The sequence below is a fragment of the Staurois parvus genome, unplaced genomic scaffold, assembly GCF_062004578.1.
Source record: "Staurois parvus isolate SC_StPar_1 unplaced genomic scaffold, SC_StPar_1.0 ptg000725l, whole genome shotgun sequence".
Taxonomy (NCBI): domain Eukaryota; kingdom Metazoa; phylum Chordata; class Amphibia; order Anura; family Ranidae; genus Staurois; species Staurois parvus.
Genome location: NW_028318521.1, coordinates 1,072,435 through 1,099,154, shown reverse-complemented (window position 1 = coordinate 1,099,154; position 26,720 = coordinate 1,072,435). Strand labels below are relative to the sequence as shown.

At 42.5% G+C, this 26,720-nt stretch overlaps 1 protein-coding gene across 1 annotated transcript in view; it reads right to left on the bottom strand.

The window, feature by feature from the left end:
* Window positions 1–394: 394 nt before the first annotated feature.
* LAMTOR5 (late endosomal/lysosomal adaptor, MAPK and MTOR activator 5) overlaps window positions 395–26,720 on the bottom strand; it is a 118,513-nt gene continuing 92,187 nt past the window's right edge. Inside the window, exon 4 of the mRNA XM_089653883.1 lies at window positions 395–1,727. Within this exon, the coding sequence (XP_089510009.1) occupies window positions 1,667–1,727 (61 nt within the window). The 3' untranslated portion in view covers window positions 395–1,666. The remainder of the gene's footprint in view (window positions 1,728–26,720) is intronic.

Below are 26,720 nucleotides of genomic sequence, written 5' to 3'. Positions count from 1 at the left end.
TGCACACTAAGCAGCACACAGCTTATTGAAGTTTGCCTTTCTGCAATTTAGAGTTGCTCATCTTCATATCCATAAACCTTTCAGGATCACTAATTTATAACATTGATAAAATGTACAGCACTGAGCGAACTATTGGCGCTTTATAAATACTGTATAATAATAATAATAATGTACTTCTCATAGTCCTATATAAAAAAAAAAAAAAAAAAAAGCTCTCAGATATTTGTTGTAGCAGATAGACAACACTTTACATCTAGAACTTACCTTTTTTTTATCCTCTCTTACAGTTGTCAGATGAATTCCAGTACATGTTCCCCAGTCCCTGACTTCAAGCTCAGTCAGTATAAATCCATTTTTCTACCACTCTTCTTTTCAGCAAGCAATACAAGTCACATGTCAGTTGAATTTTTATTTCTGTGCCTCCGCAATCAGAGACAGCAATTAATGTATTTACATTATACACTGTGTATTGTAGACCTATGTTTAAGTGGTGCTAAAACTGCAGAAAGGTGATTTTTTTTTTTTTCAGACCAACATACTGATGTTGGATTCTGTCTTATAGCCACCCAGTTTCTTCAGTATGTTCAAGTCTATGAAAAGTAATTTCTGTTCTAAAGGGAGTATCCACATTAGACCTCACAGTAATTTGGAAATCCCCATCTCCGACCCCCTTTTGAAGATGAAAAACTGTTACAGAAAAAATGTATGTAGCACAAGTTACAAATAAGGAACATTTCATCCTTGAGATCATTCACTTTGGACAGTTCTGTACAAAGATGAGCTCATTAATTTGCTTCTGAACCTTTACTTATGACCAAGCTGTACTGCTTATCTGCAATACAGTCTACAACAGGAAGGTCCATGACCTGGCTGTGCCTGGAATAATTAATTACACAGAAATGCAAACTCCCTGGTAGGTATAACGTTTCAGATATAGTTCATTTCACTGTCTGCATAGGTTTCAGCTTTAAAATATGGGAACAATTATTTGTAAATGTTACAGCAGACAACATACAATCAGGGCCAGTATCCATTGTGTTAATGGAGGGGAGACTTACATTTTCCCATTTACAATAGAAAATCTCTGTCATTTATTTTGACAGATTTACATTTACACTACAGGCCAAATACCAATGTGTAATTTTGCATTATGCTGCACTGCCTTCAGGCAAATCCTTTTCTCTAGTCTTGTCTAGTTTTTACTGTTGCCGTGTCCCGATTTGGAAACTATCTCCTAAAGCAGGATATACATGCACATTTTTTTTGTTCAACCAGCACGTTGAAGAAAAAAAAAAAAAAACCCACTAATAAATCCCAACATTCACACAATTGATGTGAATGCAGGGATCTCTCCTGCTGTGCATTCTGACAGCAAGAACAACTCCAGTACACTGACTTCTTTTGAACAGAGAGTACACACATACTGAAATTTGTGTACCTGGCTTAACTTTTTGCCTGAGATGCCGTCCAAATGAAAATGTTCAGTCAAAAGTGATTACAGAAAAAGTTTTGCTTCATATTCATAAAGAAACACTGCTATAAAATGGTCCAGTTACACTATGGCAATTGTAAATATCAGTGGAGCTGCCATAATCTTCATGCTTCAGAAACAGCAGACACTATAAAAAAAGATAGGGAGTCATATTCAGTCTTCACACAGAAAGCTTTAGGAGGACATTTTGTGGACTGCTACGGTCAGCCGGTCATGCTTCTGAATCATAATGGTTCTAAGAAAAAAAAACAAAAAAGCATGAGGTTACCATTTTTTCATTGTGAAGTTCTACAATCATTAACCCCGATTCATTATATGCAGTAACAGAGTGGATATAGCCATCAGCAGTGAATGTTGTATTCTGATGGCTGTGAAACCGCCCACTGTCAGAATACAAAAGCTCTGCAGGACAAATGCCCTCATCAACACTGAATGCGCTGATGGGGGAAATGAAAATTGTTTAATGTATGGCTGACTTAAGATACACTAGCAAACTGAAACACAACTCCAGCTAACACAGTTAAGCTAAGCAGTTACAGCAGATTTGTTCCTTTTGGGATAAAAAGTTCTAAATAAACAAAAGCTGATCATTTCACAAAGCATCTCTGTCAGTAGTAAATGGTTTGTCTCAACCCTGTAGCTGCTACATCTGCAGAACAGTTTGTTCTGTTGAAAAACAACAGGCTTATGGGCAAGATCACCAAGTGAAAATAACTGAAAGAAATCCTAAAATAAATAATGCAACCATCACATCTAATTGGTACGCTGCACTATAAATATTTACTTTCAAGTTTAATACTGCTTTATTGTACAAATAGTCTCAATTTATATGTTTTCAGTAACGTTTTACTTAGCTCCCACCCCCCCTCCATCAATAAAAAAGTAAACTGTAGCTGCCTTGGGTTTTCCACACATTGACGTTAGAGAAAAATATGAATGAGGAGCTGTAATGGAACCGGAACCCGACCACTCTTGGGTGTCTTCCGTTATACCGCAGCTTCCCCTGTCCGAACACCATCCATGGACCACACCCTGGAAATCCCTCAGGAAATAGACAGCACCCAGCTCTTCTTAAAACAGGAAGGGAACTCTTTTATTTTACACAAACAACATGTTTTATACAGAGGGCGGGGAAAGACAACCAGGAACAGGAAACACATCATCAGCCCGCCCCATCAGTAGGAGGGCTGCAGGAAATACCTCATCAGCCAGCCCCATCCAGCCAAGACAAAGAACAATGGGGCAGCACATGGCAAGGACAATAGACAGCCATGTGGCCGAGACAAAAGAATAACCACATGGCAGTACAATACAGGAACACATGCGTCCCATAATAGTTTGCTGGCCAGCATGACACAGAACAATGGGATGAAACACATGGCATAGAACAATAGGCAACCACATGGCAGGGACAAAGGAATACACAATATCAAGACAGTCACATGTACACACCCTGCACCCCTTAACAGGCACAGGGTGCCTTAAACATAATGGGGAGAACATGAGCTGACGTAGAGGTCCCCCCACCCCCAAAAGTCACTCCCATCAAAGGAGCGATCTGTGAAAATGAGATCTGCTGAAAATGTGTTAAAAAGAGATGTACGGGCATATTTAAAAAAAAAAAAAAATCATACTTACCTAGGTGGATGCAGAATCTGTACCCCGCTGGCTCTAAGGGTGAGACCTGAGACTTTAGAGCAGACTTTAATTTGTTGCTGGCTGAAAACAGGTCACAGGAGTGGAGAATGAACTGCACTCCTGTGATTGACAGGATAAGTGCAGCCAAACTATCTTTGGCTGCACTTCTCCTTTAACTGCAGCAACGCTCAGTAAATTTAAAAAGAAAAGGTTTACCTGTAAAAATCCTTTTCTTGGAGTACATCATATGACATAGTACATTATTATATGAATGTCCCAAAGTACTGAATATGAGGAGAGGGCAACAAGTCGACTGGCCCCAAACAACTAAATCAAAACAGGTTAGAACCTAACAGCAACTTGCAAAAAAAGGTAGTATTCTCAGTGGCTCTAACATCCACTTGGTAAAACTACATAAAAGTCTGAATCAGATATAGCTTGCAAACCTAAGACCAGGAAGACCCATACTCTTAATAGAATGAGCTGTTACTAAAAGTGGTGAAACTTTGCCCTTTACATCCTAAGCCTGACAAACAGGCTCACGAATCCAAATGGTAGTGTGACCATTCCTCAGCTCTTCAGGAAGCACAAAGAGGGAATCTGACTCAAAAAAATGCAGCAGTTGACTACAGGTAACACCAGATAGCAAAAAGCACATTCAAACTGTGAAGAGCTTCATACCCTGGTGCCTGTGACTTAGGCTAGAAAGATGGTAACATACTGTCCTGGTTAGATAGGAATAAAGCCACCATAAGCAGAAAAAGATAATGAAGGTTGTGGAATCATCTTGTCACAGTGGAGCACCGAGGAAACAGTTTCTACAAAAGATCAGGCAATTCCAGAACTCAGAGCCAAGTAATGGAAATCAGAAAAAAATAACCTTCCAAATCAGAAAAACTAAAAGAATATACCAGGTAGGTTCAACAGATAAGTTCATCGACAAAGAAAGTACCGAATTGTCCTGACCGGCGGATTAATACATTATTATTATACAGTATAATTATACAGTATAAAGCGCCGATAGTTCGCTCAGCGCTGTACATTACAAAGGGGGACAGAACATGTGACAGAACAATAACAATACAATGCAAAACATGAGGGGATCGAGGGCCCTGCTCTTTCGAGCTTACAATCTACAATGTGATGTCTTGCACACACCAAGAAAAGAGAAGCAATCTATCTCTGAAAAGGACAGCCATGGACAAAATCAGTGAAGTGAAACAACAAGAAGCGCACCAACCTTGTGCATTACCTCAGTAACCAAAATTTATTTAATGAAGGAATGGTACTCACAAACAGCGAATAAAAACAGGCATGTAAGTCCACCCAGGGACTTCAAAGGCAAGAGGCCAGCGCGAATCCCATCATGGGTGTAGGTACTCAGTCCAGCTGACGCATTTCGAAGGTCAAGCCTTCTTCCTCAGAGCTGACTGGACTGAGAGTGTATGCTCCCATTTATGCCCACAGACTGAAATGGGACCCTCCCAAATGGGTTGGGCTGTCCTGGGCTGGGGGGAGGGGCCCGGGTATCAACAAAGTACAGTAATCCAAATATAAATCATAAAATTAAAATAAAATGTATATAGATGGTGAATAATACATTATATATTAAAAAATGCAGCTTATCAATACAATAGTAGGAATAAAAAATTCAAAATTTAAAATTAGTTATTAGCATTATACTGATCATCGGATGCATAAAATGTATATAAAAAATATATATATACATAAAAATATATAAATATACATATCAATGGACATAGAGGAACCCACACAATTGCATGAACTATACATTGTTTGTTTGTTCATAAACGATGAGCAATTCAGCTAGAGTGTTTGTTAAAAATACCAGAATTCATAGAATTAATAAAATTGAATAAAAAAAAAATTATTAGATTAGATTGATAGTAGTGGTAGCATTCATTAGTGTAAAGTTATATATGAACACAAGTACAAAGGAAAAAGTATAAACATTCATTCATATTACCAAAGCCGGGGGATGTTTCATATAGAATGGAGGGAGAGGATGGTAAATTCCAAGTGGAGTTCATTACATTTGTGTATTACTATTCTGCAGCAGAGTGAGAGCTTGTAGTCATGATCAAAGAGCAGACAGTATCCGCCTGTGGATCTCTGTATTATTGTCTGTTCGGCAGCAGAGGGAGATCTTGTAAGCCTAATATGGCTGCAGACCGGAACAGCCTGTGGAGCGCACGCCGCTGTGGAGCGCACGCCGCTGTGGAGCGCACGCCGCTGTGGAGCGCACGCCGCTGTGGCGTGGTACTAAATGCGCATGCGCGAACCAATCCGCGCCTGCGCATTACGAGCGGCATTCGCACAATCACAGTGGTCCATGCGCGCGCACATATCCAGCGGCGCTGCTCGATCCCCACAGGGTCTTAGATTCTCTATCTCCCCACTGACTGGCTCCCCACTGCGATGGATGTTAAAGGGTTATGGATGTCTATCAAGACTTGATAGTAATGGGGCCAGGTCATCAAAGCAATTGCCAATGTGATAGCCAAACCCTATAGCTGAAACTCATCGTCAGAACTCACCATAATAGTCAATTATAAAAAACACCATTTTTTTAAAAAACGTGACAGAACAATAACAATACAATGCAAAACATGAGGGGATCGAGGGCCCTGCTCTTTCGAGCTTACAATCAATTTTTTAAAAAAAATGGTGTTTTTTATAATTGACTATTATGGCGAGTTCTGACGATGAGTTTCAGCTATAGGGTTTGGCTATCACATTGGCAATTGCTTTGATGACCTGGCCCCATTACTATCAAGTCTTGATAGACATCCATAACCCTTTAACATACATCGCAGTGGGGAGCCAGTCAGTGGGGAGATAGAGAATCTAAGACGCTGTGGGGATCGAGCAGCGCCGCCGGATATGTGCGCGCGCATGGACCACTGTGATTGTGCGAATGCCGCTCGTAATGCGCAGGCGCGGATTGGTTTGCGCATGCGCATTTAGTACCACGCCACAGCGGCGTGCGCTCCACAGGCTGTTCCGGTCTGCAGCCATATTAGGCTTACAAGATCTCCCTCTGCTGCCGAACAGACAATAATACAGAGATCCACAGGCGGATCCTGTCTGCTCTTTGATCATGACTACAAGCTCTCACTCTGCTGCAGAATAGTAATACACAAATGTAATGAACTCCACTTGGAATTTACCATCCTCTCCCTCCATTCTATATGAAACATCCCCCGGCTTTGGTAATATGAATGAATGTTTATACTTTTTCCTTTGTACTTGTGTTCATATATAACTTTACACTAATGAATGCTACCACTACTATCAATCTAATCTAATAATTTTTTTTTTTTATTCAATTTTATTAATTCTATGAATTCTGGTATTTTTAACAAACACTCTAGCTGAATTGTTCATCGTTTATGAACAAACAATGTATAGTTCATGCAATTGTGTGGGTTCCTCTATGTCCATTGATATGTATATTTATATATTTTTATGTATATATATATATATATATATATATATTTTTTTTTTTATATACATTTTATGCATCCGATGATCAGTATAATGCTAATAACTAATTTTAAAATTTTGAATTTTTTATTCCTACTATTGTATTGATAAGCTGCATTTTTTAATATATAATGTATTATTCACCATCTATATACATTTTATTTTAATTTTATGATTTATATTTATCTGGATTACTGTACTTTGTTGATACCTGGGCCCCTCCCCCCGGCCCAGGACAGCCCAACTAATTTGGAAGGGTCCCATTTCAGTCTGTGGGCATAAATGGGAGCATACACTCTCAGTCCAGTCAGCTCTGAGGAAGAAGGCTTGACCTTCGAAACGCGTCAGCTGGACTGAGTACCTACACCCATGATGGGATTCGCGCTGGCCTCTTGCCTTTGAAGTCCCTGGGTGGACTTACATGCCTGTTTTTATTCGCTGTTTGTGAGTACCATTCCTTCATTAAATAAATTTTGGTTACTGAGGTAATGCACAAGGTTGGTGCGCTTCTTGTTGTTTCACTTCACAGTTTGTTCGGGCTTCCCCAGCCTTGGTTTGGAGCTGCACGACTTTGGATACTCCGGTGGTTGCTTCTCTGGAGGTTTTAATTCCATCTACTCGCCACCGGCCTGGGTCCCGGAGCGCAGGAGAAATCGCTTTTGGTTTATGGACAAAATCAGACCAGTGAGCACATGCAAGCAATACAATTTCCAAATGCTGTGGTTAATCTTCCTTGAATTCACCTTCCAAGCCTTCAGTAGGGTAGGAACCACTGAATCAAAGACACCCCTTTCTCCCAAGACCCTGGCTTCAACAGCCATGTAGTGAAATATAGCGACTGTAAGAAAGATGGAAGCTAGAGGCTTTGTAACAAGAAAGGTTGGATTAATGCAGAAGCATCCAACATGTTCACAATTGTGGAGTACCATTTTCCCCTGGCCAGGCCAGGGTGAGCAAAGTCACCAGAGTTTCTTTCTCTTGAATCCTGTGAAGCAGACAAGGTAGAAGCTGAAATGGTGAATTATTATACAGGATTTATATAGCGCCGAAAGTTTGCTCAGCTCTTTACATTATGGTGGGAGACAGTATACAAGACAGTACAGTAACAATACAAATTCAAAACAAGAGGGATTCGAGGGCCCTGCTCCTTGGAGCTTAAAATCTAGGAGGGAGGGGATAGAGGTACAAGAGGTAGTAACTGTGGGGGATGGAGTAGTTAGAAGAGTAGAGGATTCCAGTATTAGCTGAGGGCGGGGTAGGCTTCCTTGAAGAGATAGGTTTTCAGAGCGCGCCTAAAAGTGAGCAGAGTAGGCGATAGTCTGATGTATTGGGTATGGAGTTCCAGAGGATGGGGGAAGCCCTGGAGACAAGCATGGGAGGAGGAGACAAGGGAGCTAGAGAGCAGGAGGTCTTGTGAGGAGTGGAGAGTACGGTTTGGGTGATATTTGAAGACAAGATTGGGGATGTAGTTTGGGGCAGTGTTATGAACGGCTTTATACATCAGTGTTAGCATTTTGAATTTTATCCGTTGGGCAATTGGAAGCCAGTGGTGGGATTGGCAGAGAGGGGTGGCAGATACAGAACGGTTAGTAAGGTGGATGAGTCTGGCAGCAGCATTCATGATAGACTGGAGTGGGGATAGCCTGCGGTGAGGTAGGCCAGTGAGGAGGGAGTTACAGTAGTCGAGGCGTGATATAATAATGGAGTGAATGAGTTGCTTAGTGGTTTCCAAGGTTAGGAACAGTCGTATTTTGGAGATGTTGCGCAGGTGAAGTCTACATGAGTTTGTCAGGGATAGGACATGGGGCTGAAAGGACAGATTGGAGTCAAGGATGACACCTAGTACCCTGGCTTGGGGGGTGGGACTGATAATAGTGTTGTTGGTCTTGATGGAGAAGTCGAGGGGGGGGGGGTGCGGGCTGGGGGGAATACTAGGAGCTCAGTTTTGGAGTGAAAGCATTAATCAAGAAGAACTGGCCCCATAGTGTCACCAAAGCATTTACCACAACACTAGAGGATCCCTGGTCCTGGAGACAAACCTGTCCAGCTTCACACTGAACCTGGACACCAGAAATCTACATCCAATTTTCCTCACCGTCAGCAGATTTCCGTGAACACCTCTGGGAGAAGAGTTCACTCTCCTGGAGACAGTTGCTGATGGCTGAGAAAAAAATCTGCCTGCCACATTTTCACACCTGGAATTTGGACTGCTGACAATGCAAAAACATGGAATTGTGCCCAAGCCAGGATGAAAACAACTACCTTCTAAGCAGCCAGACCATGACTCCTTGATGGATTATGTATGCCATAGTAGTGGCATTGGACTTTTTTTTTACAGGAAGGCCCAGCAGCTGCACCAATAAAAGCAGTAGGGTAAGGCAAATTGCCCTCAATTCTAAAATGTGAACACCCTCACCTGTGGTGACTAAGTTCCCTAGACCTAGGGATTTTCCAGAGCTTCACCTTAGCCCAACAGGCTAATATCTGCCATCAGGGCCCTCCAGGATGGAGGGAGGAACTTTTTTCCCCATCTACAACATTTGAGTGTAGATCCGCCAGTCTAGAGACCTTCTTCTGCTGGCATTTAACAAAATCGAGGAATGGAACTTCATCCTCCTAAATTCATGCCGATAAGATATGACATAGGAGGGGCCTGGAAATAGGGAACTGCCTCTGAGGCTACTATCTTTCCCAGGACCCCATGCAAAATCAAGAGATATATCAGAGAGCAAATCCATGAGCCTCAGAGCATGACATTTGTCCAGAGGTACAGCCTCACCTGGATGTTATCCAAGGTCAAGCCTAAAGATGCCAATCAGTGTTGGGACCAAGCCTGACTTATGCAAATTCAGAGCCTGTCCAAACATCTCCAGATTGTGCATCGTGTGAGACTTAGTGAAGTGGAAGCTCCCTCAGAAGTTATCCAGAATATACCCCATGTAAGCAGTAGCCCCAAAACAAGAGCCAAACCCTTAGTGAACACTCAAGGTGATGTGTACAGGTCAAAGAACAAACTGAAAATGGCTGCTCTCCACTGCAACCACAGAAAACATTTGGTGAAGTGGATAGAACAGAACTGGCAGGAAAACTCCATGCTGAACAGACACCACCACCACACTGTTTCCATCTGAACATCTGCACTCATTGAGTTTCCAGGATGGGATGAACATCGCTGGTTGGTTTTTGACCATTAAAAAATTTGAGAAGAAAATGCAAAAACTTTTGTCCTGGAACCGGAATAATCACTCCATGAAATGGAAGATACTTGAGAATTTGCAGAAGTGCAATTATTCTTTATGTAGTCAAAGAAACATTTTAAACCACAAGACCCTAGTTGGGAGAGGTCAGCAAAAGAAAAAAAAAAAAAAAAACTAGTAGCCACATTCTGCTAGATCATGGACCCACTTGTCTGCAATCTTCCCCTGCCAAACCTCAGTGAAAGCATGAAACATCCCCCACACCCGAGCTAGTGGGGGAACACCTTCATTGTGAAGAGGACTTGTTCCCTGCATAGTGGGCTTTGGAGACCATGTTTTTATTACAGAACTGGGAATTGGCTTGCAACCGTAGGCCTGAGATTTGCAAAATGAATGTGTATTTCAAGCAACAGTGGCAGGTTTTTGAACTAAGTGATGGCAGAGTACTCTTGCTCAGAGTCACCTTTGAGAGGAGTCATCCAAGCAGGCTCACGTTTCCACGTTTCTTATAGGGTTATTCCCCGAAACAACACTTCAGGCATAGATCCTGTGCATGTGTATGTACAAGATCCCAAGATGCAAAGCTGCTATATGGAGTCCTTTATCCTCCCTGGCGGTATTCCTGAGTGTAGCTCGGGGTAAAGTTTCAGTACCACAAGCGGTAATCCTGAGCTACACTCGGGAATACCATGCAGCGCTGCTCCACGATCCCTCGATCACTTACCTTGTCCTGCGCTCCCGCAATGTCCCTCCTGCAATGTCCCAGGCAATGTAATCCGGCGGATGCTGGCATCTGTCTTCTGGGTTCCGTCCCGAGAGCGTCAGGACGTACGGGGGACGGAATGGCGGGAAATTTGAAAATGACAAAAAGTGACATTCACTAAAATCACATAGTAAAACATTACTGTATCAAACCATTTCACATACATTTTGTCCCTAGTGCTTTGTCCTGTGCCCTGCCTGCATTTTTACTGTTCTTATTGCCTGGAAACTGAGAAGCGCCCCTTTAGGTCAAAAGCGGCTTTAGACCAGCTAGAGAACAGCGATAGTAAATCAGAACCACTTGCAGAATTGAGTGATGATTCGTGGGGAAATTCGTCATCAGACACTGAAAACAATTTTGCGACTTTGCTCAGTGATATTTAAAATTTCAGTGTTTTTGGTTTGATTATATTATGGAGTTAAATTTATTATTAGATTATTTTTTATGATTATTTATTAAATTATAATTTATGAGTTTGTGTTTCAAGTTTTATCCTACTTGGGATGTTTACTAGACTCTTGTTCGGACAGATTTCAGCGAGTTATTCCTAAGAATTACAGGCCTACAATATAAAACGCCAAATTTCCATGCAAAATAATGGTACCACTTTCAGCACCAAAAATCTGAAATAATCATACCGCCAGGGAGGTTAATACACCCACTGAGAAGCTAAGAGCAAGAAGAAAGTCCACTAGTGGTATCTATCTCTCATATCATGTGATGAACCAGACTTTAAAAGGATACATTCACCTTTTTGACAAAAATAATAAATTCACTTTTTTGCAGGTAGAAAAATGTGCATTTATTATTGTCTATTGAAAGCACTGCACCAGCGATCAGCAGATCACTGATGCCATGCAGGTCTCCTGCAGACCTGTCAGAATATCTGCTTGCCATATGGGATTAATAAGAAGCAAGCAGATATTCTGACAGGAAGTTGCAATGAACTACCACGGCGCTCCAGTGCCGTGGTAGTTCATTGAAAACGACAAGCCGTCAACCGCTAAGGTTTCCGGGACCTGAAGTTTATTCATTCATGGAAGTTTGTGAATGAATGACGTGGCCGTGTGGGCGGAGCCCCGCATGGCCACACTATTTTCAAATTTGACAGATAATATGGGGAGTCTTCTCCCCGTACTGTCAGAGGGAGGGGGTCGTCAGGCACGGCTGCGGCTATGGGAGCATCTTACATGTTCCACCCTAACAAGTGGAACATGCAACATGTTCCCAAAGGTGAACTTATCCTTTAAGGCTCTGACACATGCCAACAGCTGCAATCAATGGTTGCAACATTGCTGCCACCAGCGCAAATGGATAAAACCTCCAGGCATTTGTCTGAGGCATCTTAAAATACCAGTACCTTGTCTGCTGGGAATGTTTAGACTGCTATATCCACCTAAAGCATACTCCATTTCTTAGTGAACGCATGCTCCATGGGGTATTGCTGAGTGAACCTCTTTGGTGGAATGAACACTCTTTCAGGGTGGGCCCAGTACACATGTAAAAACATTGTTCAAATGAGGATGTACAGGGAGGACTGGGTATGCAGTGGCAGATGCCATGATCCCAATTCTGTAACCTCTGAAATGAAAGACTCAGGAAGCGTCCACTAAAAAATAGTTGAAACTACTTCCATGAGAAAACTCACAAAAGGCCTTTTTGGGTCTGGGGTAATCTTCTGCTGCCCCTTCTACTGGAACATTTGCGACTTTCTCTACTTCGTCCTACCTGCATGTCCAGATTGGAGTCTGGGTACCATACCTCCGAGCAATGAAAGGCTGCAGGAAACGGATCCGGATAAAAACGGTAATTTTTTTCGTGCAGAGAGCTGTACAGGTGTAACCAGACATTAGCCAAAAAAGAAAAAAAACTGAAGCTTTGCCTAACAAGGGGGGGGGGGGGGGGAGGGATTATGGCTGGGAGGGGGTTTCCAGTCTTGCTTTTTTTTTGCTAGTGTGAAATCACCTGAAGGTGGCAGCATAACCCCATCATAATGGATATGAAGATGCTCTGTGTCCCATGAGCGTTACATAGTCTGGTTAAAAAAAAACATCTAGTCCAACCAATAAAAAGGAAAACAAATTATACAATCCTATACCCACAGTTGATCCAGAGAAAGATGATGTATGTTAAAGCATAAAAACAGGCTGCAAAAAAAAAAAAAATAAAATTATACCACAACCCCCACATTTCTCCTGTGGCCAGGCCTGGAAAAAAAAAAGAAGCTGTGAATAGCCTCAGTACAGGGGCGGACTGACCATTTGGAAAATCGGGCACTGCCCGAGGGCCCGGGGTCAGTAGGGGGCCCCATGAGATGCCCCTGGTACCTTTTTTATAGGCTTTTTTTAGTTTGGGCAAGGACACAGGGGCCCCATGATCCCCTATTGCCCGGGGGACCCATGAGTTGTCAGTCCGCCCCTGCCTCAGTAAGATAGTTTATGCTGATTAACAGAATGTAACTAGTGTAGGTGTGATGATCAGCCATCAGGAAATGCCACAACAAAAAAGGGCATCTTCACAGTGCTATATATCTATCTTACTCCTCATTGGAGTGTGGGAGAAGATCTGCCAATCTGGCTTGGTAACATAGCTATAGGAAGATGAGCACCCAATAATAATCCGTCACTTTATTGATGCGTACTCAAGGTTCCTTATATATGTTATGCAGTATCAAACACCACAAATTTCTTGGGGCTCTGGATCTACATCATCATTCAGCAGAACCAGAAGACCACTATACAGAATACAGATCAGTTGGATGTTACGTTCACCTTTTGAAAAAATAATGCACATATTTTTGCAGGTAAAAATGTGCATTTATCATATATTTGTTAGTAGCATGCAGAGCATTGTACCCATGGGCCGACCATTCCCGAGCTGGAAGAAGTGTGCCTGCAATTCACTGAAGCTACAGGTAAGTTATCAATGGTTGCAGACGAGACCTGTAGTTTTTTCATTCACAGATTCCTGTGAGTGAATGATGTAACTGTGTGGGTGGAGCACTTCCAATAAGAAAACTTTGCACTTTTGATGCAAAGTCCACTTTAAGGGTCAGATTTTGGCCTTTGCAATCTTATTCCAGTGACCTCTAGTCACTCACAACCTTATCTTTTCAGTTGTTCAGAGGCCTGTCCTCTCAATGAGTCACCCTTATGCTCTTATCTCTGAATTTGGCCTTGCTTACTGCCACCTCATAGGCAAGGATGGCCTCAGAATTAGCTGCCTTGCAAGGAGCTACAACTTATCCTTCACAGGGATAAGAATATTTTGAGACTCAAGCCTTCATCTGTGCCTAGTGTTTTCTGCTTTCCACTTTAGTGAGGATATTGCATGTACCTCCTTTTGTCCAGCTGCTGTCCAAAGACATTGCTCTACATTCCCTTGATGCAGTGCAGGCAGTCAGGGTCTAATTGCTACAGCTTATTCTAAAAGACCATCTCTCTTTGTTGTTCCCCACAAGGGCTCCCAGGTTTTCAGTGCCACCATATCCAGATGGATTTGGCATATTACCAAAAGGCTGATCACCAGTGTCAATATAGATATCTCACAGGACACTTAATAAACCAACATCATTGCGCCAATGTACTTCAATGAAAATTATAAATGGTAGGAGCTGCTAATAATAATAATAATGAGTGTAAATAATGAAAAATGTGATGGCAACCAACCACAAATAATAGCGCAACCCTACACCTACAGTTAAATAAATATATAAATATGTGAATGTTCGTATATAAAATAAATAAATAAATATATCCACCACCACATATGTGCACATTAATAAATATCCAAAATCAATAACTCCATTCAAAAAAAGTCCATGAATGATCCTTTCATAAATGAAATAATGGGATTATGAGATCCTCCTTCACCAACGTGACATCCAGGCTTTCAGTGCCACCATATCCAGATGGATTTGGCATATTATTTCTGCGGCATATTCTCTTAAGGTACCCCTGTTTCTGTCACTGCCTATTCTACTAGGGCATTAAGCACTTCCTGAGCATTTCAGCACCAGGCTTCTGTTTTTCAGGTCTGTAAGGCTGCTACCTGGTCCTCAGCAAATAGAGTATTTCCTTTCTTGAACTCTACAGGGTGAACGTGGCTGCCTTGGCAGATGCTAGCTTTGGGCAGAATGTCCTGGAGGTGGTAGTGCAATTCATCACAAATTTGACACTAGAGTCCTATAACATTCAATTAACCCTATGAGAAATAGGAATTGTATGCTTGCCATACAATTCTCTTTCCAGTAGTTAATTGAAGGACACAGTTCCCTCTACACTGATAGGTTCACTTGCTGTTGTTGGTCTATTGCCACAGTTTTAAAAAATGCTATGGAAAGTGGTTTTTATCTTTTGTTATTCATAGCCTTACTACTACTGAGCTAGTATGTAGGCGCAGGGGTATAGCCACTAGATGAAGATTAATTTGCATAGTGTCTAAACTTCCTAGAGTCAGGACCTAAACAAGAACTGAACCCTATGAACCACTGGAGAAAAAGGAATTTAGGATGAGTGCAAACAAAACCCTATTTTCACAATGATCAACCATGGCCTGGTCACTCAGTAGAAAAAAAGCATGGGATGTCTCAAGTTTACTGATCCTTTAAAGGGAAACTAATATGTTTGTGTTAATTTAAATGTTTTACTAGTTTATTATACTTTTTAAACTGCTGTTCTATAACTAGTGCCTTGAAAAAGTATTCCTACCCCTTGAAATTTTCCACATTTTGACACGTTAGAACCAAAAACAAATGTATTTCACATGGATTTTATGTGATAGACTAATACAAAGTGGCACATAATTGTGAAGTGGAAGGAATAAGATATATGGTTTTCAAAATTGTTTTACAAATAAATATCTGAAAAATGTGGCATGCATTTGTATTCCGCCCCCGTCGATCAATAGTTTGTAGAACCACCATTCACTGCAATTACAGCTGCATCTCTTTTTTTGGGTATGTCTCTACCAGCTTTACACATCTGCAGAGTAAAATTGTTGCCCATTCTTTTTTGCAAAATAGTCCAAGCTCTGTCAGATTGGGTGGAGAACATCTGTGAACAGCAACATTCAAGTCTTGCCATAGATTTCCACTTAGATTTAGGTCTGGACTTTGACTGAGCCATTCTAACACATGAATATGCTTTGATCTAAAGCATTCCATTGTAGCTCTGTCTGTATGTTTAGGGTTGTTGTCTTGCTGAAAGGTGAACCTCCGCCCCAGTCTCAAGTCTTCTGAAGACTCTAACAGGTTTTCTTCTAAGATTGTCCTGTATTTGGCTCTATCCATCTTCCCATCAACTCTGATCAGCATCCCTGTCCCTGCTGAAGAAAAGCAACCCCACAACATGATGCCGCCACGTTTCACAGTGGGGATGGTGTTCAGGGTGATGTGCAGTGTTAGTTTTCCTTCACACATAGCGTTTTGCTTTTAGGTCAAACAGTTCAATTTTGGTCTCATCTGACCAAAGCAACTTCTTCGACGTTTGCTGTGCCCCCACATTGCTCCTCGCAAACTGCAAACAGGACTTCTTATGGCTTTCTTTCAACAAAGACTTTCTTCTTGACACTCTTCCATAAAGGCCATGTTTGTGGAATGCCCGATTAATAGTTGTCCTGTGGACAGATTCTCCCACCTGTGGATCTCTGCAGCTCCTCCAGAGTTACCATAGGCCTCTTGGCTGTTTCTCTGATTAATGTTGCCCGGCCTGTCCGTTTAGGTGGATGGCCATGTCTTTGTAGGTTTGCAGTTGTGCCATACTCTTTCCATTTTTAGATGATGGAACAGTGCTCCGTGAGATGTTCAAAGTTTGGTATTTCTTTTTATAACCTAACCCTGCTTTAAACTTCTCCACAACTTTATCCCTGACCTGTCTGGTGTGTTCCTTGTCCTTCATGATGCTGTTTGTTCACTAACAAACCTCTGAGGGCTTCACAGAATAGCTGTATTTATACTGAGATTAAATTAAACACAGGTGGACTCTATTCACTAATTAGGTGACTTCTGAAGGCAACTGGTTCCACTAGATTTTTGTTAGGGGTATCATAGTAAAGGAGGCTGAATACAAATATTTATTGGTAAAACATTTTGAAACCATTTATCATTTTCATTCCACTTCAAAATTATGTGCCACTTTATGCTGGTCTATCACATAAAATCCCAATAAAATACATGTACGTCTTTGGTTGTAACATAACAAAATGTGGAAAATCTCAAGGGGTATGAATACTTTTTCAAGGCACTACATTTTTATACTACTGCTATAACATTTTACCTTGCAAATAAAAATGTAACAAATGTTAAGGATAGATACAGCACTAAAGGTCTCTTAAAGGGCAAAGCTTGGACCTGTGTGAGCAGACCAGATACACAGAAGAAGAAACATGGACAAAGCCACTTGTGAACTCACTCAGATGTGTGTAAAGTTGGGCATTGTAAACAAGCTATTTGCAGCACAGCAGATAAAAATAAAACAGCTAATCACATTTTATGTGATGATGGGGAATTTGCAACTAGAGATGAATCACCAGCAGCAAAATCGCCTGTCAGTCCCATGGAATCAATCCCTCTTTAGGCAGATGCAGTGCAGGTGTCACTGTTTTTGGCACAAATGCTGCTTAATCTCGTTTGCTAGAAATAGGAGCAATAAGTTGCTGGCTCGGCCACAGAGAGAAAGGGATTTTAACCGTTTGCCGCCCTGCCACTGTATATATACGTGTGCAGGGCGACAGTGGAGCGCAAAAGCACGTTTTAAAACGGGCTCCGCGCTCCCAACACTTTCGCGGGTAGGGGGCGCGCGCTCCCGCCGTCCCGCGGGTGACACCATTCGATCCAGGAGGGATCAATCATTAGATTTCAGCCAGTGATTTCTGGCTGAAATCGGATGATCGGTCCCTGTCCTATCCTGTCCTGTGTTGACATTTACACAGGGCAGGATATGATGTAATTCTTCTCTGCCTGGACACATTCCGTTCCAGACAGAGAAGAAGAAACATTTAAACGTGAGTAAAACAGCACACTGACAGTTAGAACACTCTAGAGGACACATTTAACCCCCTGATCGCCCCCCTCAGTTAACCCCTTCACTGCCCTGTCACCAGTGTCACTGATCAGTGAAGCGATTTTTACTGATCACTGTATCAGTGTCGCTGGCGACTTCCAATAGTGTTAGCGCCCCTCCCAGATAGCACCAGATTGCCCGCTAATACACCAGTAGTCCCGTCTAACCCCTTAATCTCCCCCCCCCCCCCCCCCGAGTTGACCCCTTCACTGCCCTGTCACCAGTGTCACTGATCAGTGAACCAATTTTTACTGATCACTGTATCAGTGTCGCTGGCGACTTCCAATAGTGTTAGCGCCCCTCCCAGTTTGCCCGCCAGTACATCAGTAATCCAATTTAACTCCTTGATCGCCCCCCCCCCCAGTTAACCCCTTCACTGCCCTGTCACCAGTGTCATTGATTACAGTGAACAGATTTTTACTGATCACTGTATTAGTGTCACTGGTGACTTCTGATAGTTTTATCTCCCCTCCCAGATAGCGTCAGTTTGCCCGCTAGTACACAAATAATCACATTTGACCCCTTGATTGCCAGGAACACGCTTACTTGCACGCTAAACCTCCATTGCTAGGATAGTGTCTGATTGGATCAATATCTTTGATCAGATCAGCGCTATACCAGCATTCACATTACTATAGTATCCCCAAAAATGCAGTGTTAGCGGGATCAGCCCCAACACCTGCCAGCACCTGCGTTTAGCCCCTACGCCCCCCCCCCTTCTCCCCCAGCAAGTGCAGTGTCAGTAGATAACTGTCACTTGATACATATTACACACAAAACTGCAGTGTTCACAGAATCAGGCCTGATCTCTGTTAGCACTTGTCGGTAAATTTTTTGTAGCGGTTCAAGCAGTCCCTGACAGCCAGGTGCTCTTTTTCCCGTGAGTCGCACTAGGTACCTGTAAATTTAGTGGCCAAAATGTCTAAGCAAAGGTACACTAGTGAAGAGGCCTATAGGATTCTGAGCATGTCAAGTGAGAGCGAAGGGGAAGACTCACTGGCAGAATCAGGCTCAGAATACGAACCTATAGACAGCAGCGGCACCCTGACAGGTAGCTCAGACGACGAGGAAGTGGTCCCTGCTAAGGTCAGGCGTACCCGATCCCATTCACAGGTTGCTGAGGTGGTACAAATGCATGATGACTCTCATATGCAGCAGAGTGCCAGTACTAGTGCCGCAGTATCTTTTGGTGAACTGGCGAGCACCAGCGGCCTAGTACATCCTGGTCGTATGCATACCGGCACTGCAGTATCACTTTGGTGACGTGGCGAGTCCCATAAGTGCAGTACAAGCTGGTGCGGTGGCAAGCACAAGTAGTGTCCCGCGGCCACCAAGAATTCGCAGGCAGGCCCATAGAGCCCCTAGTGTCCTTCCGGATGTGCTTGCAAATCCCGATTGGCAGCCCACAAATTCTGCAGCACCCGTACTTCCCCCATTCACTGCCCAACCCGGAATTCAGGTGGAAACAGCAAATTTAAATACTCCCCTTAATTTTTTTGAGTTGTTTTTCACAGAAGATCACTCCTCCCTTGCCTCTTCCTTTTGGCCTCCTGGGCTTTTTCTGTACTTCTGGCCTAATGGCTTGCATTGATTGTGGATCAAAGCAATTTATATGCACGACAATATATCGCCGCCAACCCAAATTCAAACCTTGCCAGACCATTCGCATGGAAACCCATTATGGTTTCCGAATTTAAAGTTTTTTTAGGCCTAACCCTCAACATGGGCATTAATGATAAAAATCAATTGCGGTTGTATTGGTCCACAGACCCGCTTGTTTACATGTCCGTGTTCTCTGCTGCCATAGCCAGGCATAGATATGAGACGATAATGCGTTTTATGCACTTCTACGACAACACACTCAGTCGTCCTCAGGGTGACCCTGAATTTGACCGGCTCCACAAAATTCGGCCCTTCGTAAATCACTTTAACCAAAAATTTGCAGATGTGTATACTCCCCAGAAAAACATCTGCATCGATGAGTCCCTCATTCAATATTCTGGCCGCCTTCTAATCAAACAATATCTCCCCAGCAAGCGTGCCAGATATGGGATAAAGATGTATAAGACCTGTGAGAAGGCAACAGGCTATACATGTAAGTTTCGGGTTTACAAGGGAAAAGATAGTCACTTGGAGCCCCCCGGGTGCCCAGACTACATGGGGAGCAGTGGCAAGATAGTTTGGGACTTGGCGTCATCCTATTTCCATATGGGGTACCACTTATACGTGGACAATTTTTATTCAAGCGTGCCACTATTTAGACATTTGTTCAATTTGGGAATTTGCGCATGTGGCACTGTGCGATCTAATCGCCGAGGCTTCCCCCAACGGCTTGTAAATACCCATCCTAAAAAGGGGGAAAAAGCCTGCTTGAGAACTGAAGAATTGCTTGCAGTGAAGTGGAAGGACAAACGGGATGTTTACCTCTTGTCTTCCATTCACGCAGATACGACCGTCCAAATTACCACGGCAGCTGGTGTTGTTGAGAAGCCCCTCTGTGTCCACGATTATAACCTTAACATGGGAGGGGTGGACTTCAACGACCAGATGATGCAGCCGTACTTAGTTTCCCGAAAATCCAGACGCTGGTACATAAAAGTGTCTGTTTATTTATTTCAATTGGCTGTATATAACGCTTTTGTTCTCTATAAAGCAACTGGACATAGTGGATCATACCTAAATTTCCAGTTAGAGATCAGGGCCCTTTTGTATCCAGAAGGTGCTGCGCCCCAAACCCCCATCCCAGATGCAGTTAGCCGTCTGCATGAGAGACATTTTCCCAATACCATTCCTGGTACCCCAATCCAAAGAAGACCCCAAAAAAGATGTCGTGTCTACACCAAACGTGGAATTAGGCGTGACAGCCGCTATTGTTGTCCCTCCTGTCCTGGCCAACCTGGCCTCTGCGTCAAGCCCTGCTTCCGCCTCTACCATACACTAGTGAACTATTAGTATAGGGTACAGCACGGCACAGATCAGGGCACATTTACACAGGGTCTCGAAAGATGTTAGGTAGTCAGGAAACTGGCTATCGCATTTGGAGAGACCCTACCAGCTGTTTAAATGTTTGAAGTTTGGAAAAAAAAAGTTAAAAAAAATAAAGTACAAAAACCCCCCAAAAAAATAAAAAAATGTAAAAACCAAAAATAGTTATAGTTTTTTTTGTTGTTGTAATTTTTGTGATTGTTCGACTTTTACTGTTTTATTGTTATTGTTTTATTGTTAACCATTTCTGTTTGCAGGAATGCTTTCAGCTGCAGCGCTGACCTGTTTATTCTGACAGCAACAGGAACTTGCTCTCAGAATAGACATAAGTCAGCGTGGGCAGCGCTGTTGGATGAGATTTTTCATCCGCAGTTATAAAAAAGAGAATATATGCCAAAGCATGGGGGCCTGGGGTGGCCAGTGGGTGGATGGCCCCTATGCTTCGGCATATATATTTTATATTTGTTGGTACATTTCATGTGTGCCCACCATTAGAAGTGGGTGGATTGAGGGAGGTTTCTAATGGTGGGCATACTTCCACACACTTTTCCTTATAAAGTTGTTTTATTGAGTTTATGTTTTATTGTTAACCATTGTTGATTTCTTTGCAGGAACGTCAAACTGCAGCACTGACCTGTTTATTCTGACAGCAACAGAGTCTTGCTTTCAGAATAGACATAAGTAGGTGTGTGCAGTGCTGTCGGATGAGATTTTTCATCCGCAGTTAAAAAAAAAAAAAAAAAGAGAATATATGCCAAAGCATGGGGGCCTGGGGTGGCCAGTGGGTGGATGGCCCCTATGCTTCGGCATATATATTTTATATTTGTTGGCACATTTCATATGTGCCCACCATTAGAAGTGGATGGATTGAGGGAGGTTTCTAATGGTGGGCATACCACACACTTTTTCTGGCAGAGATTTCATCTCTTTTTTTTCATTCAGCCCACAGGCTGCATAAAGAAAAAAAGAACATAGCATATAATTCCAACAAGGACCAGTGACGTACTGGTACATCATTGGACTTTGAATGGTTATACCAGGGCTGCAGGCATCACCCTGGTATCATTTTTTTCAGCCGGCAATGGGCTTTCATGTAAAAGCATTCCTAGTGGTCAATTAGCTGCAGAATTGCCTTTACAAGCAGCGGGAGAAAATGCCCCCCTCCCCCTCCCTGAGATAGCATTAAAAGTGATAAAAAAAAAAAAAAAAAATTAAAAGGGACAGTGTAAAAATAATTAAATAAATCAGAAAAAAAGAAGAAAAAAAAAAAAAAAGGACCCTTGCCCATCCGTGCACGCGCACACCTGCGGTCATGAGCGTTGACCCTGTGCCAGCATGGAAACAGCGATTGCACCATGCATGTGAGGTATCACCACGAACGTCAGATCAAGGGCAGTAATTATAGCTCTAGACCTCCTCTGTAAATCTAAAATGGTAGCTTGTAAAGGCTTTTAAAGAGTTGCCTATAGATATTAAAAATGTATGCAGTTTGTCGCCATTGCACAGGGCATATGTAATTTTAAAGCATGTCATGTTTGGTATCTATTTACTCAGCATAGAATCATCTTTTATATCATACCAAATAATTGGCCAATATATTGTGTTTTTGTGCATTAAAATTAAAAAAAGTGTATATTTTTCAAAAAAATTGCGTTTGAAAAATCGCTGTGTAAGTAATATGTGAGATAAAAAATTGCAACACCCACCATTTTATTTACTAGGGTGTCTGCTCTAAAAATATATATAATGTTTGGGGGTTCACTTTAATTTCCTAGCAAAAATACAGATTTTTTTAATGTGAACAAAAAGTGTCAGAAAAGGCTTGGTCTTCAGGTGGTTAGAAGAGTGAGTGATGTGTGGCATAAACTTCTAATGCTGGGCATAAAATGCCCCCACCCCTCAAAATGACCCCTTTTTGAAAAGTAGACACCCCAAACTATTTGCCGAGAGGCATGTTGAATCAATAGAAGAATTTATTTTTTTACCACAAGTTTTTGGAAAATGAAGAAAGAAAATAAAAATATATTTTTTCTTTTCTTTTTTATATTTCAAAACCTTGTGAGAAAAAATGAGATCTGCAAAATACTTACCATGCCTCTTTTTAAATTCCTTGGAGTGTCTACTTTCCAAAAAGGGGTCATTTGGGGGGGTTTGGTGCTATCCTGGCATTACAGGGCCTCCGAAACTGTGATAGGTAGTGGGGAAGTGAAATGAAGACGTTACGCACCTTCAGGCTTTCAAAGTGCTCATTGGATTTCAGGCTCCTGTATGTGGCTAGGCTCCAAAAAAGTGTCACACGTGTGGTATCCTCATACTCGGTAGAAGTAGCAGAATGTATTTTGGGGTATAATTCCACATATACCCATGGCTTGTGCAAGAAATAAATCATTTAAATGACAATTTTGTGTAAAAAAAAAAAAACAAAAAAAAAAATGTTTTTGTCATTTTCCAGAAACTTGTGGAAAAAAAATAAATCTTCCATGGACACAATGGGGTTTATTTACTAAAGCTGGAGAGTCCAAAATCAGACTCCCTTCTGCATAGAAACCAATCAGCTTCCAGGTTTCATTGCCAAAGCTTCATTGAACAAGCTGAGGTTAGAAGCGGATTGGTTTCTATGCAGAAGGGAGTCTGATTTTGGACTCTCCAGCTTTAGTAAATAAACCCCAATATGTCTCTCAGCAGATAGCTTAGGGTGTCTGCTTTCCGAAAAGGGGTCATTTGGGGGTGTTTGTTCTATCCTGGTATTTTAGCACCTCAAGAGATGTGATGGGCGGTCAGAAAGTAAAAGCTGTGTAAATTTCAAATTATCTATACCATAGGTTGTAGACGCTATAACTTTCACACAAAGCAATCAATATACACTTATTGGGATTTTTTTTTACCAAAAACATGTAGCAGAATACATTTTGGCTTACATTTATGACTAACTTTGAGTTTACGATATATTTTTTATAGCTGAAAGTAGAAAATATTGTTTTTTTTCAAAATTTTTGTGTTTTTTCTTTGTTTATAGCGCAGAAAATAAAAAGCGCACAGGTGATCAAATACCACCAAAAGAAAGCTCTATTTGTGTGAAAAGAAGGACGTAAATTTCATTTGGGTACAGCATTGCATGACCGCGCAATTATCATTTGAATTAGTGCAGCGCTGTATAGCAAAAAAAGGCATAAATTACAGTATCTATACCATAGTTTGTAGACGCCATAACGTTCACACAAAGCAATCAATAAACACTTATTGGGATTTTTTTTACCAAAAACATGTAGCAGAATACATTTTGGATTAAATTTATGACTAACTTTGAGTTTACAATATATTTTTTATAGCTGAAAGTAGAAAATATTGTTTTTTTTCAAAATTTTCGTGTTTTTTTTGTTTATAGCGCAGAAAATAAAAAGCGCACAGGTGATCAAATACCACCAAAACAAAGCTCTATTTGTGTGAGAAAAAGGACGTAAATTTTGTTTGGGTACAGCATTGCATGACTGCGCAATTATCATTTGAATTAGTGCAGCACCAAACAGCAAAAAAAGGCCTGGTCATTAAGGGGGGTAAATCCTCTGGAGCTCAAGTGGTTAACGAAAAAAAAAATCCCATTTTCTCTTATGTTAATTGACGGACACAGATTTTTCTTCTTTAACCTTGAGAAAACAGGGATGTCCCCAAGCAGTGTCATAATGAAGGGGTGGGCAAACCAACTAGTGGAGAAAAAGCCCAGGGCAACATGCCAACATGCTAAGCCACCCCAAGGGGTACCCAGGAATCCTAAACAGCTGCCCGCAAAACTTTGCAGCCAAAACTAGCATCGGAAGATGCCAACACATCAACTTCATAAAAGTTAGGAAAAGTGTACACAGATGGCAAAGTCGCTGCTCGAAAACCGAAGAAACAGATACCGCATGTCAGAATTCCCAGGAAATGCCAACCACCCTGATGGAATGTGCTGCACCCACTTCTGGGGATTACATTTTTCCCCACCCTGTGCTTGGAGCTTCCTCTTAAAAGGAAAGCTTTTTTCCTGTCTGAAGTGCGATCCAGCATCATCTCAAGCCATGGGCTGAAAAGAAAATCTCAAGTGAACAGAATGTCTCAAAGTTTAACTTGGGAGGCGATATCCCCCTGCCATGTCTTGAGCCACAGGGCAGGGGTTAGTTAAGTTAAGGCCGCTGACCTCATCATCATCCTTGCTGACTCTGGTGAGGCATCTGCCCACCCCCTGTAGTAAGGTCTGGAAGGAGGATAACATTTTGTCCTTCGGGGATCCTGCTACGATATGGGCCTGCAGCGGTGTGAGCCAATACTCCATGTTCCGAGCTACCACTGTAGTGGACATGGCAGGCTTTAAGTTGGATTGTGTGGAGTTCCCGGATTTTTTAAGATGGGAATCGACCCTTCTATTCATGGTGTTAGACAAGACCCCCATGTCCTCAAAGGCAAGATCCATCTTCCTGGCTACCTGAGAGAAAGCTGCGTCGAGCTTGGTGCTTTTGTTCCAAACCACGGACGAATCCTTGTCAAACAGGAATCTGCGTTTGAGAGATTTGGCAAATAAAAGTTCTCTCCAGATCCTGCCACTTCCTCTTTATGGTTTCTACTAGCACTTCGTGGACTATGCGTTTGTTCCTCCATACCATGATATATTTGATTATGCAACGTGAGGGGCTTATCTTCCTTAATATCCAAGGTAGCATAAATGGCTCCTAGTAGGTCATCCTCCAGGGAGAACTTGTATCTAGAGGCGCCTCTGGACTCGCTCAAGGGACCCTCCCCTTCAGAGTCTGCTTGTGAATCTGAGACTGGGGAAGGACGGACACCAACTCGGCTCTAGGACCCCCCACCTCCCTACTGGGAATCCTCGATCTTTTGGGGGAAAGAAGTGTGGTCTGAGGCAGAGATACATTTTCAACTAGAGATCTAAAGGAATCAAAAGGTAGCCGTCAGTTCCCTGACTTAACCAGGTCCCCTTGAGAAGGGACCTCCTCCCTGATCAGGCTCTCAATGCAGGACTCGCACAGCACCTTCGTCCAGGAGTCCGTGAGGGTCACCTTGCTTGAGGGACATTTCTTTTTAGCCCTGTGGTGTGGCTTGGGCTTCTCCCTGGCTTTTACCTGCAATGTAGCAAACAGAACCGGGGATTGCATTAACCAGGGACTGGCCGCCTGACTGCTGCCCCTGGCAGGGCGTGGGAGACTTCTAGCTGGGACCCCTCCCACCCCCTGCTCTAGTCCCTCTGACCACCAGGAGGGCTGGGGACACCCCCTGGAGCTAGGGGCCAAACAGATAGGGAAACAAAGGCCCCTCTGAACCACCGACCTGAGGCTGGCTGGTGCCGGCATCCCCTGGTCCTAATGCCTCCGCTCCGGACATGTTCCAGGTCGTGGTCCGCCCCGAGGTCCTAAGTCACCTGCCTCTGCAGGAAGCAGCCCTCAACACTGCCGAACTCCAGCCCAAGCTTCAAGGGACGCTACCGGAAGCTGAATCCCAGGAAGAAGTCCTGCCCCTCTGCCGAAAGTGATGTCCCTCGTCTTTCGACCCGGCCAGAGCTCCATTGCCGGCACAATGTGGGGAGGAGGTTCCTCTCCCTTGGTCTCTCTGGACACTGAACCTTGGGCGCCTGGCACCCCAGGCCTCCCCTGGTGGGCCGGGGCAGACTAAGAGGCAGGTAATGGACACAATTTTATACATATTTATTTGTACAGCGCTGCACTGCACTGTACTTTATGATTATTGGCTCTTGGAGGTTCTATGGTACCTTTTTGTGTCCTAACAGCTGTATAGTATATTAGCGCTCACTCAAATTTCACCTTACATATCTGTTTTCACCATTGTTTTGCTACAGCTGATATATATATATATATATATATATATATATAGTAATAACTTAACTTAAGTTAATATGGTGGATACCTTTGAATTAAGATCTATGCGTACCAAAATATCAGATGATGTGTTCACAGTTGATCTCCATCCAGATGAAGAGCTAAAAAGTTTGACACACCTACATAATTTAACCTCTGCAGAGATTCGAACTCTCTGGGACATTTCCTTCCTAGACAGATATATTAGGGAGGAAA